At 36.7% G+C, this 18431-nt stretch overlaps 2 protein-coding genes across 9 annotated transcripts in view; both read right to left on the bottom strand.

Moving 5' to 3' along the window:
- Ralyl (RALY RNA binding protein like) overlaps nt 1–18431 on the bottom strand; it is a 690262-nt gene that overhangs the window by 334901 nt on the left and 336930 nt on the right. The window lies entirely within an intron of this gene.
- Nucleotides 2999–3954, bottom strand: LOC128095990 (40S ribosomal protein S2). Its single transcript, XM_052715016.1, has one exon. It carries the CDS (start codon nt 3931–3933, stop codon nt 3052–3054), a length of 882 nt encoding a protein of 293 aa, XP_052570976.1. The 5' UTR covers nt 3934–3954; the 3' UTR covers nt 2999–3051.

Raw genomic sequence — 18431 nt, forward strand, 5'->3', positions numbered from 1 at the left:
TCCAGTTGGCAAAGTCTAGGGTTTTTTTTGTTGTTGTTGTTCCTTTCTTTTTGTGTGTGTGTGTGTGTGTGTGTGTGTGTGTGTGTGTGTGTGTGTGTGTGTGTTTAGCTTCCTTCAACTTTTTCTTCTGACTTTTGCTATTTCCCAGGTCAAAAGAGTCAATTTGAGATTAACATGAGTCACCTGTAGCAGTTTCTAAGCAGTCCCCACCTGGTTAGTGCCTCTATTTGGAAACACTAGCTTTGCAAATACTAGTTATTTTGTGAGGCAGAATTGTATTTCCTTCAGAAGCATCACCTATCACTTATCAATGCATGGTGTTAGCCTAGTTCTTGTATATGAATTATTGCCCACTTCTGCCGACCATTCTGAGTGGCACCTCTCATCACCTTGAACTCTTGAACCACTTGACTCAGTGTAAACTCCGACACTCAATGTACACAGAAGGTGCAGATACACAGCCTTTTTCCTCCTTAGTTCTACATTTCCTTTTAGCAAATAAGCCTACGTATTGGATGAAGTAGGGCATGGGACAGAGGACATGGGACAAGTACCAGGTTCAATTGTGTACATACTCCTTGCTTGCAGCAGATAAAGCTCTTGAGAACTCTCAGAATCCTTCTTGAAATGCATCTGTTGCTCTTACACATTCCTTAACTCAGCAAGACTCCAACCCAGGAGAGTGATGCCACCCTGGATCTCCAAAGAGAACTTGAATGTGAAAGAAATTCTATAGGTTGAAGAGATAGCAATACCCCCTGCATTTTGTGAGGTGTGTGGGGCTAGTCAATATCCCAGCTAGAAAGTTGGTGGTTCTCATCTCAACAGCTCTGTGCTAGCATTGTTTTGAATATGTGGCTGTCCCTTGCAGTGACTGATGAGCACTCCTGTATTCAATTCTTGTGTCTGATGATTTCTACTAGATTGTGGATACTCAGAATCTAATGTCAGTTTTAGAGTTTCAGTAGCAACATGATAAACATGAGAATGCAAGCATCTGATTTAAAATTTAGAGAATAATCAGTACAATTACAGATCATAGTGGATTTCCTGGAAAATCCTCAGCTTTATTATTCAATAAAAGTTTTCCATTTATCATTTTGGAAATATTGTATGTTATAACATGCAGCAATACAATATGTGAGAAAATAGTCTAAGAAATATCAAAACAGCATTTTTACTTAATGTTCACTCAAGCTTTCCCAGATTTGTTGGACTTTACAATAATCAGTCTGTATAAACTCCATTAGAGCAAGTATTTTTGGATTATAATTTGTTAAACATAATTTAAAAGTATTTAAAACATAGTCAGGTATGGTGGCATTTGCCTGTAAATATAACTACTCAGGAGTCCTTATGCAGGAGGATCATGAATTCAAGACTACTAGTGAGGATATTTCTCAATTGTTAAAAAGGGGACTAGAGATGTAGGTCAATGTCAGATCATTTCACTACTATATACAAAGCTCGTCACCATCACCACAAAATAATAAGCAGGAGGAAGCATGCTAAAACAGTATGACCATTGGTGATCATACTAAATGCAAAATAAGTTTTAATAACAGTTTAAAGTGAGCTATCAATTCCTCAATACTTGAGGGTTCCCTGGGAGTTAATCCCTTGTGAAATACCCCAAATAAGCTTGTAGTCACAAGAAAATCTACAAACCAAAAGAAATTCTGATCTGAATGTAAACTATCACATTAAGCTAAAAGGTTTGTGACTCAGTTTTGTAATCAAAGTGAGTAGAGGAAACTTCCAGTTTAGGTTCATGATTATTCCATAAGCGATGTTCTATAAGTAGATAAAGGGAAACATCAAGGAAGAATAGATGCTAACTGAACCTATCTGCCATCTCCTTTTCTCAAGTGAGAGCAATGTTCCTTGAAGCCTGTGCGGGAAGTCACTGAATACTGTGTTTAATGGTACATTCAGCAGTGATCAATATTTTAGCTTTGGACAGTTAAGATACCAATATTGTTACTTAAACCAGAAATGATGAACCAAATTGAGCCATGTACTTTTCTTATACTGAAATGGGGATCACATAATAAACTGTATGGTGATCACAATGCTGAGTCAAAGGAGAGAAAAAGAGAGTGTGGTTCTACAGTGGGCTTATTGTATAATTAGGACATTACACTAACATTTTGAAAGATTAAGAAGAACATGGGAGTTACGCCTATCCTAGAAGTATACAGAAATCTGAATGCATTATTTTTTAATGTTAATGAATTATTTTTTTTTTCATTTTACATACCAACCTCTGTTGCCCTGTCCCCCTTCTCCTGCTCCCCCTCACCTCCCCCCATCCCACCCCATCACCTCTCCTCATAGCAGGTAAGGTCTCCCTTGGGTATCAATACAGGCTGGCATGCCAAGTTGGGGCTGGACCAAGCCCCTACCCCTGCATCACGGCTGAGTAAGGTATCACACCATAGGGAATGGGCTCCAGTTGTATCTTGGTGATGGGAATAAACATTTAAAAATCTGCTTTTATGAGTTTAGTGAAGATAACAAATTTGTAAAGTACTTGACACGTAACTATGAAGGCTTGAGTTCGGCTCTTCAGGACATATGAATACTGCTGTGGATATCGCTCTGTATAAAGAAAACACTGATTGGCCAGTGGCCAGACAGGAAGTATAGGTGGGACTATCAGAGAGGAGAGAATACAGTCTGACATGGTAGGCCATATTTAAGCCAAGCCAAGAAGATGGGCTCCTGGAGCTTCTTGTCTAGCCTGCTTAGCCAATTAGTGAGCTCTAGTTCAGTGAGATGAAGAATGATGGAGGAGGATACCTGATGTCAACCTCTGGCTTTAACATACATGTGCTCACATGTGCATATATGCCCACATGTATATGTGCCCATACATTCACCATACATATGGAATGAATAAATATTCATTTTGCTTCCACAGATACTGTCAGTAATTCAAACTATAGGTTTCTTATATATTCATACCATCATCAACTTAAGGAAGCATCTTTTTTTTTTTTTTTTTTTTTAGCAGATTTAATTCACTTTATTTTTCTTGTATAAAAACCCTTATGTGGTAGCCACAGCTGGAGCCTGGGTCCTCTGAACAGACACTCTGGTGTGGGTTTTCACAAGATGGTCAGTGAATTCCTGATAAGGAGATTTGGTGAACACAGTCTCTTTCCAGAGGTCGGGGGTCAGGTAGCTGTAGGTCTTGGAGATGGCATCAAAGGTGGCCTTGGCAAAGTTGCCCAGGGTGGCAGTGCAGCCCCTGGCTGACGTGTAGCAGTCATCAATACCGGCCATCATCAGTAACTTCTTAGGCACAGGAGCAGAGACGATGCCAGTGCCTCTGGGGGCAGGGATGAGACGCACCAACACAGAGCCACAGCGGCCTGTCACTTTGCACGGCACAGTGTGGGGCTTGCCAATCTTGTTCCCCCAGTAGCCTCTCCGCACAGGGACAATGGACAGCTTGGCCAAGATGATGGCCCCTCGGATGGCAGTGGCTACTTCCTTGGAGCACTTAACACCAAGACCAACATGACCATTGTAGTCCCCAATAGCGACAAAAGCCTTGAACCTGGTCCGCTGGCCAGCCCGAGTCTGCTTCTGCACTGGCATGATCTTTAGAACCTCATCCTTTAGGGAAGCGCCCAGGAAAAAGTCAATGATCTCGGATTCCTTAATGGGAAGGGAGAACAGGTAGATCTCCTCCAGGGACTTGATCTTCATGTCCTTAACCAGGCGGCCCAGCTTGGTGACGGGGATCCACTCCTTGTCTTCAGCTTTACCTCCACGAGCCCCGCGGCCTCGACCACGGCCACGGCCTCGACCACGACCGCGGCCCCTAAGGCCGCTGCCGAATCCTCCGCGGAAGCCGCCGCGGCCTCCTAGTCCCGGGCCCCCGGGTCCTCCGGGCCCTCCCGCTGCACCGGCGTCGTCCGCCATTTGGTGTTCTCCCGAAGAAGAAGAAGCGGAAGCATCTTTAATATAAAAAAATTCCTGAAATCTAAATGTATTTCCAATTCTGTGCATTCTAAAAGCACAAAGCCAAGAAATCACTCATTTATGCAAAGTGTATAGTCAACAGGTATGATTGACTTGCATTTAATTTCTTTTCTATGACTACTGAAAAATTAATTACAGGTTACATAAGTTTTTTTTTTCTTTACATGAAATAAGAAACCAAATATATAGTTAGGTTCTTTAAAGGTTGCTATCTAGAGCATGCTAGTATTCAACATGGTTTGCAATCCTCCAGAATCAGGAAAGTCATCTGAATACTATGCTTATTGATGCAGTTTAGAATGACCTTTACCCACCTGATCTCTGTGTCAGTGGGTAGGACTCTAGACCATAATTGCCTACCTCTGTCTACTCAGCTTGAGAAGATAGAACATTTCCTGATTCCCTTTGCTTCAATATATAGTTGGCTGCTCAACATATTTGGGGGACTTGTTATCATGCAAATAAAATGCTTCTCTGAAGTAATAAATTAAAAGACAATAAAGAAAAAAAAAACACAACCAGAAACAGTACAGTGCTGTGGAACAATGCTTTCATACACTGGCTTAATAAAATGCCGATTGGCCAGTAGCCAAGCAGGAAGTATATGTGGGATAAGCAGATGAGGAGAATTCTGGAAAGAGGAAGGCTGAGTCAGAACACGCCAGCTTGCAGTCCAGGGAGCAGCATGTAATGGCACACAGGTAAAGGCACAGAACACCTGACAACATATAGATTAACAGAAATGGGCTGAGTTTAAGTGTAAGAGCTAGTCAGTAGCAAAACTGAGCTAATGGCCGAGCAGTTTTAATTAATATAATCCTCTGTGTGTTTACTTGGGTCTGAGTGGCTGCGGACTGGGCAGGACACAGGAAAAAATCCAACTACAGTACAGAGATTAATGGATTGTGGGGAGCCCAGCCCAGACAGATATAGCTGAATCGCAGCTTATGCATCTATGGCTTATGAATATTGCTGACGACAGACAGAAAGAATGTAAGAACTAGAACATCAGGAATCTAGCTATAAAAAATGTCTCTCTTAGAAATGACTACATAACAAGACTGAGATAATGCAATATCAATAGATGTGCTAACATGGAAGGGAGGAAAATATCAACCATTCCTAATCCTAGACATAGAACTATAAGCAACCAGTGGCTTCTGAGAGAGGGAGAACTGGCCTCTCCTGAGGATGAGCCTCCTAATATGTCATCCAATGTAAAATTGTCATCCTTGAAATTATACCAAACAACTAAAATAGACTCAGCAAGTTTTATTTATACATTTTTGCATACATATGCATATATATGTAACAATAATAATTGAAGAAAAAGAGGTCATAAATTTAGGGGGCCACAGAGAAGTAGTTGGAGGGAGGGGACTTAGGAGGGGATGGAGAGAGAAAGGAAGAGGGAAAGTGATGTTATTACAAAAATAAAATACTAAATAAAATGTTTAGCTATATGTGATTATTTTAATAATTATTTCCCTATAATAATATTAAATTATATTTAAGGTAAATGTAAAGTTGTCATCAAAGAACATACCCATTAAAATATAGGCATGAAAAATAATATTCAATATACATACACACATATTGGTAAATCTTAATCTTAATATGTATTAGCTGTACTTTCTTCATTAAAGAAAACTTGTGTTTAATTATCTTCTTCCAGTAATAATACTAATTATTTTTACTAACAATATTAGCAATGATAGTCATTAATAAACATTTACTAAGCTCATGAGATGACTAAATAATGTATACAACACTAAACCAGACTATTCCTGGATTTCTTTTATTTTACATTAGAGAGCCAGACCATACACAAACAAGGGATAAAAGTTAATGCATTCAGGAATGACTGAATGACATCAGTCTTATATATTCATGCATTTTACTTAAGACAAATTGAATGACTATAAATTGCTTAATCAAATTCCTCACTATTTCAAAATGATATCCAAAATAATCACAAGAATTCAAGTATACATTTAAAAGTTTTGTGTCAATAAGTACCAGGATGTGTGTATTTATTGGTAAGGCAGAAGGAAGAAAGTCTTAGAGCAGGCACTGAACAGCACACTATCGAACAAGTGCAAGTCATTTTTTGGAAGCTTGGGTGAAGTGAAAGGTGGCAGCTGTAGAAGTTATTTACAGTTCTGAGAAGCTATTGGTTCTTTGATCCTTAATGTTCTCTGCATATCTTTCACTGTATGATTTCGTTGAATATCACTCAGACTTTCCTAACTAACTAACTAACTAACTAACTAACTAACTAACTAACTAACTATATATACGTATATCCAATATGTGTATATGCACACATATTTATCCATTATCAACCACGTTAGTATTTTGAACTTTCCAATCATGCATTAAAACTAGATATTCAACTTTTCACACTGAAAAATTTTGGCTAATAACTGCATCATTTCAAAGCCTCCATTTCATTAATGATTCAGCAATACCAAAAATTGCTGCAAGATTTCAAAAATGCAAGGTATTTTAGATATTTTAGCCCCTTAGGAATATTTATCTTGAGCATATGATAAAAATGTCAACTTCTAGGATACATTTTGTGGTTGTGCATGGTTACTTCAGTATTCCAGAAGTATAAAACAAATTAATGATCATTTAAAGCCTCAAAGTAGTTTGGAAGAGATTTTACTAAACAAATACTATAGCAATTTACTCTTTTCATCTTCTTTAAATGACCTATTTTCCTGAAAGTCATCTACAAATCTCATTAATACATAAAGTTCATGAAACAGAATCTCACATTTGTTAGTGTTTTTAAAATTAATTGAAATTAATTAAGGAACTGTTTTCTGATATGACAAGTTTAAAGATAACATAAAGTTAGATATTGATTTAGGTCAATTAATCATAATATCGCCTCTGAAAATAGTACATATGCCTAGCAATGCAAATCAAAGAAATCTTTCAAATAAATGATTTGTGGAAGATGGTTCAACAAGTGACATGTGAAAAGCTTTTTTCCCCCAACTACATTATATTGCTGAAAAGTACACTAGTTAGAAATAATCAGAAATGATATTCATGATATTATATAGGTCCTTATTGATTTGTGCCTTTGCTATGTTGAGAACATATACACAAAATTTCAACAAAACTCAGTTTTATGCAACAGTAGTTGCATTAAAATTCAAGCCTTCTGTTTACAGATAAAGTTAACCAATTTTAATCTCTGATTGCCATTATTGGAAGATAGAGCTATGCTTAAACATGCATGAGCAGAAAATCTATCAGCAATTTCTTAACCACTTTGAAAATACTTGTTTATTGAAATACACACATAAAAATTTTTGATGAAGCTTTGCTGTAAGTGAAAGTAAGAACCAGTCATGTAAAAAAAGAATCAGTCATGTAAGAAGATAACAATATTCACAATTTTATTAGTTACAAATACTTTCAATAGATGCCCACTGAACTGTGATATGAATCTGTATTTTATTATTACAATAACATACATGATCTTTTGAGAGCTTATTTAGAGTTTCTAGCATGGGAGCACAGCTACTTGTCTACCCTGGTAAAGATTAATTTTCCTGCACTATGAGAACACAGCCCACAGAATGAACTAAGCAGGATATTTGGGGGGGTCACAGAGACTGAAGCAATAATTACATAATCATGGACCCTGTATGGGTCTGAGATAGGTTCTTTGAATATATATTATGGTTGTGTAGCTGGGTGTTCCTGTGGGATTCCTAACAGTGGGAATTGGAGGTGCCACTAACTCTTTTTCCTGCTCTTGGAATCCTTTTCCTCCTACTGGGTTGCCTTATCAGCCTTGATATGCCCTGTTGGGTTGATATCCCTGGGGGTGGGGGCTTGCTTTTTTTTTGAGGGGAAATGGAGGAGGAGTGGATGTGAGCAGGGAAGGGAGATGGGGAAAAGAACTGGAAACAGTGGAAAGAGGGAAAATTACATTCAGTATATAATGTATGAGACTGTACATTATATCCTGATATATATGCATATATACACATTATATCCTGACATATATATGCACATTATAGTGTATAATCTCCTCTGTATCTGATTATACACCTACAGGAAGCACATACCTCTGAGAAGATGCACACTAAGCAACTATGGAGGAAGGGGACACCTACATAGCTAAATCAACCAAAGCAAATATGATAATCAATGGAGTGACAGTTATCATACCCAGGTCCCTCTGACGTCCAAAATTGATGTTTTATATTAGCACATATCGAAATTAAACTATAAGATTGTACCATCTCTATCAATTATAATAGGTAACTAAGTAATTTGTGTTAAAATTTCAGAAAATATGCATAAAACCTTTGTTAATTATGTACCAACACAATAACACATACTTTTATATTAATAATTTCATTTAATATGTTATATCTTGTTTTTAAATTTAATCTTATTTTTATAAAATAGAGGCAGAGGGTGAGAGAATTAAAGTAATTTAATAAAGACAAGAATGTAGAAGTCATGGAAATTGAATTTAAATGATGATTTATCATGATTATAATAGTCCTCAAAGACACTATTCAACATTATTGAACATGTGCAGTATGCTAATGCTTCTACAAGACTCCTACAATGTCTTAGCCAATATAAATCCTTACACTGTCCATGCAGCAAGGTGGCATTATGTCAGACTGCCATGTACAAAATGAAATCTCTGATTTATCCCTGAGGACAGTTAACACCCATATGGAATTACTACTGTCAAAACAGGAGAATTCATGACTTCATGTACATAATGAATAAATGAATAGGATGAAAGGAAAACCATAAAAATTGTGTTGCTTACTACTGCAGAAACTAACAATCTGTGACTATCGATCAAACTGAAATGCTCTGGGAGCACCAAAATGTTCTATATGGAAAACGCACACAAATGTTGCGAAACTTAAAAAATATAAAAACCTCTACTTTTTTATTGCTTAAGCATTGAAACAATAAAATTTTGAATATCACTTCAACAACTTTGTACAGATTCTGTGTTAAAATTTTGACAACTTATATAGTAGATTAAATGAAATGCAGTACAATCATAATTTATCTAACTCAATCTTACTTATATTTCTTGGACTATCTAATACCTGGCTATGCCTCAGCTATCTGGCTCACGTCTCTGTAGAAAATCACTGGACTGGATTAATACTGGTTTGGGGAAGTTATTAGAAGTAAATTAAATAAAAAAGGACAGAATAAAATTAACAATCCTCAAATTATGAAAAGTGAGAACACTGATTTTAGTCGATCCAATGATTTTTCTATCCCAATTTGTTCAAATATGATTTTCAATTGTTTTTAATTTCAAACTAAATGGGGAAAGACTTGATTTTAGAATATCCTATATGCAATGGAGATGCCAAATTTCATCAAAGTAATGGCATTTCCTTTACTGTGTTGCATTGTTTTATTTAGAATAATGGCTTTTAAAATATTTTATTTATCTTTACACTAAAATATTGGAAGACAATACTCTCCACATACTTTTAACTGACTTTACATTTATTTGTTGTATTACCTGTCCCTTATCTTCATAGCTTATTTATTTTTCTATGTTTTTTTCCAATTAAAGCAGATATCATATTGTTAATAATTCAGAAAGTTTCATGATCTTTAAAAAAATTTCATGGCTTTAAGAACTATTAATATTTTTTAAATAGAAGGATTAGAAAATTATTATTTCAGTTCAAAACCCATAGCTAGAGAATTCATAGGCCCTAGGGCAGAACCTATTAGTTTAGTTTTTCTAAATTGCCACGTTTTCCAATTGCCTTTTAAATATTAATGTTTATACACACAGGTTTTTGCTGCTCCCAGTCTTGGCCAGTGATGCTGATTACTGTAGTGGGTAGTGGTTAGTGGAAAAGTACATTAACTCTTCATCCTTAAATGGGATACTTATTTCAAGCTCCAGTCAAAGTTCAGGAACCATCCCTGAAGAGGAGGCAGAAGAATGTAAGTCAGAAGACAAGAAGAATGCTATGAAACCCTGTCCTCTCGACATGTGAAGTGAGAGGCTGTGGTTGACTGCACAAGATAAAGCTAGTTAAAAAACAAAAAAAACAAAAACCAAAACAACAACAACAAAAAAAACAACAGTACTGTGGCTGCGAGCTCCTGAGGGCCTCCCTAGTTGAAGAACCACTGGCGGTTGGTGGCTCCTGGGACAGAAAGAGTCATTTTTCTTTACAAGTGTAGCTCCTAGTAGGTTCCAGTATTACAATGGATCACATCCATGCCCTTGTGCACAGGGAATTATTTGACTCAATGGGTTATCTAATATAAATACATGAATAAAATGAATAAAAAAATTATAAAAGAAGGGCATGAGGTTGATGTGTGGGGTTCTGGAAGGCACAGGAGAGGGAATTAGAGGTTGATACAATCAAGATGTATTGTACACATGTATGAAAAGTTTTAAAGAGTAAATAAAATTAAAATTAACATAAGAAGCATATGAAAGAAATTATTATTTCAGTAAAACTGTGTCTGCATTTCTGTTGAAGAGTGAGCTGTTTTTATAAACTCGAATTAGGCCACAGTTAGGCATTTCCATCCCTAATCTAACCTCTGACCCCAGGTTGTATTCTTCTCCTGCCAGCTGACACAGCCTTCCTTCATTGCCCACCATTCCTCTGTCAGTTTTAATTCTAGACTGCACTGCACCTGCCAGGCTGTGACAGAACTGCCACCGGGCTCATCTTAAAAGCCTGACATTTAGCCTTTCCTACTCAGCTTCAGTCAATCAACCATTTTAACTTAGTGGATGCACCTTGCAAAAGAGGTGGATAGTGTCAGTCTGACTAAAAACTGGGAGACTGACTGTTTCCTTCCCTAGAGGAAGTATGTAATTATGCCAAGTGCAACTGTTGCCTTGCTTGTCTGATGGCCTTTCCTTCAGATGCTCTCCTTAGAAGGACTTGAAACCTGTCAGATAACAGCTGTGTGGAGCAGTTGGTGTCACTTCTGGGAAAACATCTGTCAGCTTCTATGTACAGTCACAAGTTCAGTGAAAAAGAAGGCAGAAAGGTGGTAGAACCGCAGTGAGAAAAGGAAACTAAGAAATAGAAAGTATACTGACCAGGAGTGCTGACTACGACTACCAGTCACCACATTAAGGAGTCAGGCAAGCAAAATGTATATGTGGAGAGGCCAGACATTATTCCCATAGCAACAACTGGAAGGGTTAGAATCTAACTTTATGCCAGGGACTGTCTCAAAAGGTATCCACCATCTATCATCTCTGTACATATTTATGTGAGCACACATACATATATATATATATATATATATATATATATATATATATATATATATATATATACATGCAACACACATCTACACACATTCCTCTAACTTTGACATAAATGCTATAAAGTGGAAACAGTGGTTGTCTTCATTTCATATATAGATAAAAGATATGGGACCAAGGCAACACAGCAAATACTGGGTCCACTTCAAGCTACCTCTGGAGATCATCAGTCTTGGCCATAAACAATGCTTCTGTCAGGACTGTAGTGTCTGTGTCAACCTAAAGAGCAAATACGTGCCTGAAGGCATCAGTCTGGGTCACAAAACAAACACATCTGTCATCTAAATTCAATCACTGGTTTGTCTACAATCAAGCAAAACAAAACTTGGTACTACTTTATTCTGAATTTCAGCATTTGTTCCCATATGAATTTAAATACAAATATTTAACTGTGAAATTCCATTTTGTTTATGAAAATCAATATGCATGCTTTAAAATGTCTTTTCTATACTTAAATTTTTTTCACAGTATCATTTAGTGCTTATTTCACTATTTTGTCTGTATTTCTGGGATATAGTAGAAACTAATATAAACCTCATGGTTTATATACATGAACTTGCTCACATTCATAGCTAAAACTAAAATATCTTAATGAGTAGGGTATTTTTAAAGAAAGAAGGTGATTGGATAAAATGTATCAATTTTTCCTTATAATAAATGATTTTATTATCAAATACAATATTCCTCATGGTAAATTATTATAGAATAAAGTGTGTGGCATTTTCCTTCTCAGTATTAATGACTGAATAAACCATTACAAATGTTCTTGCTGCTTTTCAATTAAGGGAAAGTATGATAGAATAATCAATGATTCTCTATACAATGTTCCCTTTCTAAAGCCAGAAGGTAATCAAAACTGCAACTGGCTCCAATCGTTTGCTCTCAGAAGCCATCGCCAGACATAGACAGCTGAAATCACTCATCCACATCTTCAGAAACCGCAGTGAGAAAAAAAAGTTCCCTGCCCAACCCTGACCTGATTAGTAGAAAGGGCCTGTCCCTGCCTCAGTCCATCACAAAGGGCTCTCACTGATGCACTTGTCGAGGACAACGGAGATCTCCTCATACCAGGAAAATAAAGGCCAAAACAATAATCCTTTATTGATGACTGTCCACCTAAACATTACACCCAAGTCCCATCCCACTAACCAGCAGTGAGGACTTCACATGAAGAGTAAATTGTCTTCAGGCAAGTTTTATCCTCAAACTAAGCTAAAAAAAAAAAGCAATAGTGTTGTATTTGGAGATTATGAGAAGGAAGTTAGATCTCAATGGTTTAAAAAAATAAACATTCATTATATCACACTGTATGTGCATGTTTGACTATGTTCTGACTAAAAAACAATCAATACACATGACCTTTTTATGGGAAAAGCAATAGTATTAAATAAATGAAATAATACTTAATTTGTCTTAGGGCATAAAGGCAATGCTATCATGGAAGATGTAATCATTTTCTTATCTAAAACTGCAAACCATTATCCAGGAATTGAAAGAAGCACTAAGAGAAAACAAGGTTCTGCATTCAGAAGGGTTTACTTCATCTGATGCAGAAAGAGCTATTGTTGAATTGTGAGGGAGAGAGAAAAAACATGATGAAAATCTTGAGCTATATTTTAATAAATAAAATGAAGATATATCTAAGTAATTTAACTTTTTGAGGGTTAGAAATGTGAAAAGTAATACTTTACTACCACTATTAGACATGGAAATCTTATTAAAGTACTTTTCACTTAAGAGACAACTATGAACCTGGGCAATATACATGGAACAGCACTGGGAAGGAGGTATGCGAAACCGAGAAAATGATAGGAATATGTGAAGGATTCATGGCATTGACATACATACATTCTAACAGGAGCTGCCTCCAGATCACAGTACAGGCAAAGGGGGAAGGGCCTGGAGAATGATAGACAGAAGTGATAAGGTTTCTGAGAGGAGATTTAGAAATACACGCTGGGGGAAAACTGAGGCTAAGACAGGTAGAACACACAGGGCAAAGACCAGAGAAAGGCAGGGAGTAACTTGGCAAAAGAGATGCAGAATTCTGTATCAAGATCTCTGACAGAGTTAGGTCTTATAAGCTAACGTTGTGGACAGAAATCCTTAAGAATACTAATCAGAAGCATGGAATCTAGAATAAAAAGTCTAACAATCAGCCGGGCGGTGGTGGCGCACGCCTTTAATCCCAGCACTCGGGAGGCAGAGCCAGGTGGATCTCTGTGAGTTCGAGGCCAGCCTGGACTACCAAGTGAATTCCAGGAAAGGCACAAAGCTACACAGAGAAACCCTGTCTCGAAAAACCAAAAAAAAAAAAAAAAAAAAAAAAAAAAAAAAAAAAAAAAAAAAAAAAAAAAAAGTCTAACAATCACTAGAGTTTTCAAGGGATTGGAGACCCTTCAGTGTCCATTTGGTAGAGAGTGACCAATCAGAACATTAAGGAAAGAATTACATTCAGTAGTATGATAAACATAGTTCATCCCAAGAAACTTTACAGACACTTCTCATCATAAGCTAACTAATAAGCAAGTAAGTGACTTTTCAAATTAAATCCAAATGCAGGTTAAAGGAAGGTAATTAAAGCCAACATGACACAATCACAGCAACGTGTGTATAACGTCTAATAAAAACATTAAGCTTATTAGCAAGGTCATGTCAACATTCTACTGAGGACTACAATCTCTTCACTAAAGAGACCTAGCTGTAAAAGAATAATTGGACAGTAAAAGCTGGCTTATACTAGAGTAAATGAAAGTGAGGAAATAAAAGTTATGTAGAAGAACCAAGTTGAAGACAAAAGTACCAGATAAGGAATTCATTAAAGGAGACTTGTGGCTCACTGCAGATGCCACAATGACAAATATCCAAAGCTTAAGCAAAGAGGAAAATAAATGGAAAGTTGTTATGGACTTCAGTATTCTGAAGATACTAATATCAAGATATTTAACACATATGAATTGACATAGAACAAATATTTTGAGAATTCTTGTTGTTAAGGGTTTTCTGAATCCTGATGAAATCTACAGAATACAATCATCTCTTGAAATCTTAGGAAATAATTTGTAAAGAGATCTCCCTGACAGTGGAAATCATCAGGGGAAAGGAGAGCAAGCAACTGTGTAGCCAGTTCTCAGGCCACTTCTAAGAAGTGCATCTACCCTTATCCAGTACAAATAGAATGGGAAGACATCTTGCTAGAAGATGGGACTGGTAGGTAGAAAAACATTTCAAAGAAAATACATGTGAGAAGCTGGAAGACAAATGTATAAACATAGCCACTTTGAAACTCTAATGTAATTGTGACCTCAAGACCTTGTCAGCTTACAATCTAGTACTTTTAAGAGGAGGGGAAACAGGACATGAGCGAGTCCAATAATTTCAACAGGAGGCAACTAGAGTATCTCCCTAATATGTATTACAGTTTTAAAAAAAATATTATACTAACACACAAATTTGAGTTTATGTTATCAAATCAGCTGTCTTAATGTATTTCTGAGTCCAATAATTTCAATAAGAGACAACTAGAATATCTCCCTAATATTTAGTACAGTTTTAAAAAATATACAACACACAAATTTGGGTCTATGTACTATGAAAAACTAGCTGCGTTACTGTATTCCTGAGTCCAATAATTTCAATAAGAGACAACTATAGTATCTCCTTAATATTTATTACGGATTTAAAATATATACTAACACACAAATTTGGGTTTATGTACTATCAAAATCAGCTGTCTTACTGCAGTCCTTTACTGACGTAGATAACTGAACCACAAAGGTCTGTAAACAGTCTAAAAACAACACAAAAGAGGTATGGCCACAGTACCTCTTTTGATTACTTTATCCTCTGAACAGACTCAGAGATACAATATATATTTGTAATAATTGAATAGATGAGCAAATACAACGAAACAAATAGCCAAAGGAAAAACTAAACATAAAACAACAATAACGAAAGAAAGCCCCTTGTAAAAACTGGAGTGTGAGTTAGAAGGGTGTCTTGTCATACCTTTCTAAGATAATCAGGCATTCAGTCTTTCATTCTGTTTCTAATTTTGGAAAGTAGCCCACTGGTTTGCTTCGTTTTTCACAATTCCTCCACTCAACCTAGCAAATGTGTCACAGTGTGAATGCATCTCACTATCCTTCTGAGCTGCAGAATATGAGAGCATCTTTGGAGGGTACTTCCAGACTCTTCTTGCTGCAGCAGCATTTTCTTAAGGAGGCAGAGAGCAAGGGTACAGCATGAGAAAGCACGAAATGTACTATGTAACTCAAGGTCATTATTCTTCCTTATAAAGACATCCAAACTGCTTACTGTCTAACGGCCCCTGTGAAAATACACACACCACAGTATTCCCAATATCAGTGGGCACTGGGGCCAAATAACTGAATTTTTCCAAATTCGGATGAATTGCTTTTGTCTTCAATGTATGCAAGCACAAGACAATTAATCATTTTCATCTTTAATTACTCTGGGGGTAGTAGAGAGAAGAAAAAAGAAAAAAAAAACTAGTAATTTTGTGTTTTTATTTATTTTATATATATTATTTAATATTAGCAATCCTCTGGGGTAAGTAGATTCATTTGGATCCTACAGATTCAAAGGTAGGAAAGTTCAGAAAGATCGCCTTAATTGTTTCAGATTCATAGTGTACATAAACTGCAAACTTAAAAATACAATCCTGAATTAACATGACTCCAAGTCTGTCTCATTTGAAAATACATATGAAAAAACACATGAAAATATATTGTAGTTGATTGAATGTGTGTACATTTAACGTTTAACATTGGTGTTTTGAAATGATAATCCTTAATGTGGTACCAGTGGAAGGCAGGGGCTCAGAAGGAGAACAGGCCATGATGATGTGTGGGGTGGGCCCCTCCTCTGAGTTAGACAATGTTGTGACTCCAGAATTGCTGCTCAGGTGGGCTAATATTTTGAGATTCTTTGGAATTAAGTATATTTTGCATGCATATTGGACATAAATTTAAGAGTGTGGGGCAGAACAGCACAGGCTTAATGTTTCTATGCTTCACAATGAAATTTTAACCAATGAGATGGTGACTGGAGGAGGGGTGTTTGAGAGAGAAACTTGGGTCATGATGGGATATGTGTCTTCATGAAAGTTTATCATAGATTTCTGTTCTACTCCATTGTGCAAGAACACAGGAAGAGGGCTGTCTGAAGCCTGGATGGGGGCTGTCATCAAAATCTGGCAATGCCTGCATACATCCCAGACTTCTGACCTCTAAAACCCTGAGAAAGTAGTTATGTGGCTAAGTTACCCAATCTATACTGTTTCCTTATCACAGGCACCTCCACGAACAGTTTTCTTTTTCTTTTCTGTTTCACATGTGTGTACTGTATTTAATTCATCCCGCCTTGCTCCCATTTTAACTCCTCCTGTGGCCCCTAAGCTCTCTCTCAAATTTGTGATTTCTTTTTCTTTAATCATTTTGTTACATACATACATACATATATACATTTTATATACTAATTAATACATAACTGCATTATGCTATCATGATATCCATTTAGTGTTGCTCTTCTGTAAGTTTTTAGGGCTGCTCACCAGGTGTTTGATAGCCAATTAGGGGACTAATCTTGGGGAAGACTGCTTCTCTCTCTTTCAACTGCTGTAGTTGCCTTTAGTTCTTCATTAAAGAGTGGGGCCTTGTGAGATTTTTCCTCATCTATATTGGCACGCCAAATGATGTTTCAATCATTCAGATCTTATTTAGGCAACCATGATTTTGAGATTTCCTGGGTGTAGCTTCTCTGCCATTTATAGAAGATACAATTTCACAGCAGATCTCCTGGTCCTCCAGTTCTTACAATATCTCTACCTGCTCTTCTGTGATGTTTCATGATCCTGTGTAGGGGTTGGTTGTAGAATTAACAACTGGGGATGGGCACCCCATGGTCAGTTGTTCTCTGCATTATGAATAGCTGTAGCTTTATGTAACAGTCTCTGGTGTGTGAAGCAACATCTTTGATGAGAGGCAAGAGCTACTGTTATCTGGGGCACAGGATAAGCAGTTAGCATGCAGTTAGAAATTATACTGGTATTAGAACATGGTAGTGATAGGCTCTTCCCTAGGTTCAATGGCTTTACCAGTCATGAGTAGTTGACTAGATATTTAGTACTAGAGATGAATTCCCTCCTATTGATTGGATCTAAAAATCCAATTATAGCACTGTAACAAATATTAAGTGCTACTATTGAACCTCTGGGGATATCATGTTGTGTTGTTTGGAGAAAATGCAGTGACTTGCCTTAGAGTCATGCTTCAGGTGTTAAAAACAGCTCATTAGTGATAATCACCATATATGTCAAAGAAATCTGATACTGGCTAATATAAGTTTACTTACCTTTCAGAATTTCTGATATCAATCTAAGCTAAAATTCTTGCAGACCACTGATTTTAATATCAGAATTCTATGACATGTCCTGAACCTCATTTCTGGGCAGATCAAGGTTTCAGGGAGCACCAGAAGCTATTTCTCAAAGAGTCCCTACCTGAATGATATAGAGTTATGCTCTACTGGAGGTTTTTTTTTTTTTTTTTTTTTTTTTTTTGTCATGGACATTCCAGTGTTACCAATGGACCTGCTAGGTGATGAGGTATTTACTACGAGGAAGCTGAAATTGCCACAGAATTTTCTCAGGCTCTGTCCACTCAAACCTATTCAGTTATTTTGCAAGCAGATTATTTTGCTATACATGTTCTCAATGTATTAAATGTAGTTGCATAATCTCTAAATTAGTAATATGCATTAGGCCACCATCTAGATTATAAATGATGTAGCAACTTTAGTTTTTAGTATGTGGGGTGTTGAACATAGGGTTTTATGGTTTCTAGTCAAGCGTTTTACTACTGAGCTATATCTCTAACTCTTACAACTTATCTTTTATCTTATTTCTAGTGTGTCTTGGACCAATATACACCAGAAACTTGACTGGGCTGACAAGATTGTGATTTTTTTCGAGGTGTATCTCTCACCTACTCATTATCAGATCTACCAATCCATTTAAAGTACTTACTGCTTCCTCCTCATCATATCCAAATAGCATAAGTTCTTATGTGCAGTTGACTGG

This window comes from Peromyscus californicus, unplaced genomic scaffold (genome assembly GCF_007827085.1).
Source record: "Peromyscus californicus insignis strain IS unplaced genomic scaffold, ASM782708v3 Scaffold_5__1_contigs__length_169319896, whole genome shotgun sequence".
NCBI classification, from domain to species: Eukaryota; Metazoa; Chordata; class Mammalia; order Rodentia; family Cricetidae; genus Peromyscus; species Peromyscus californicus.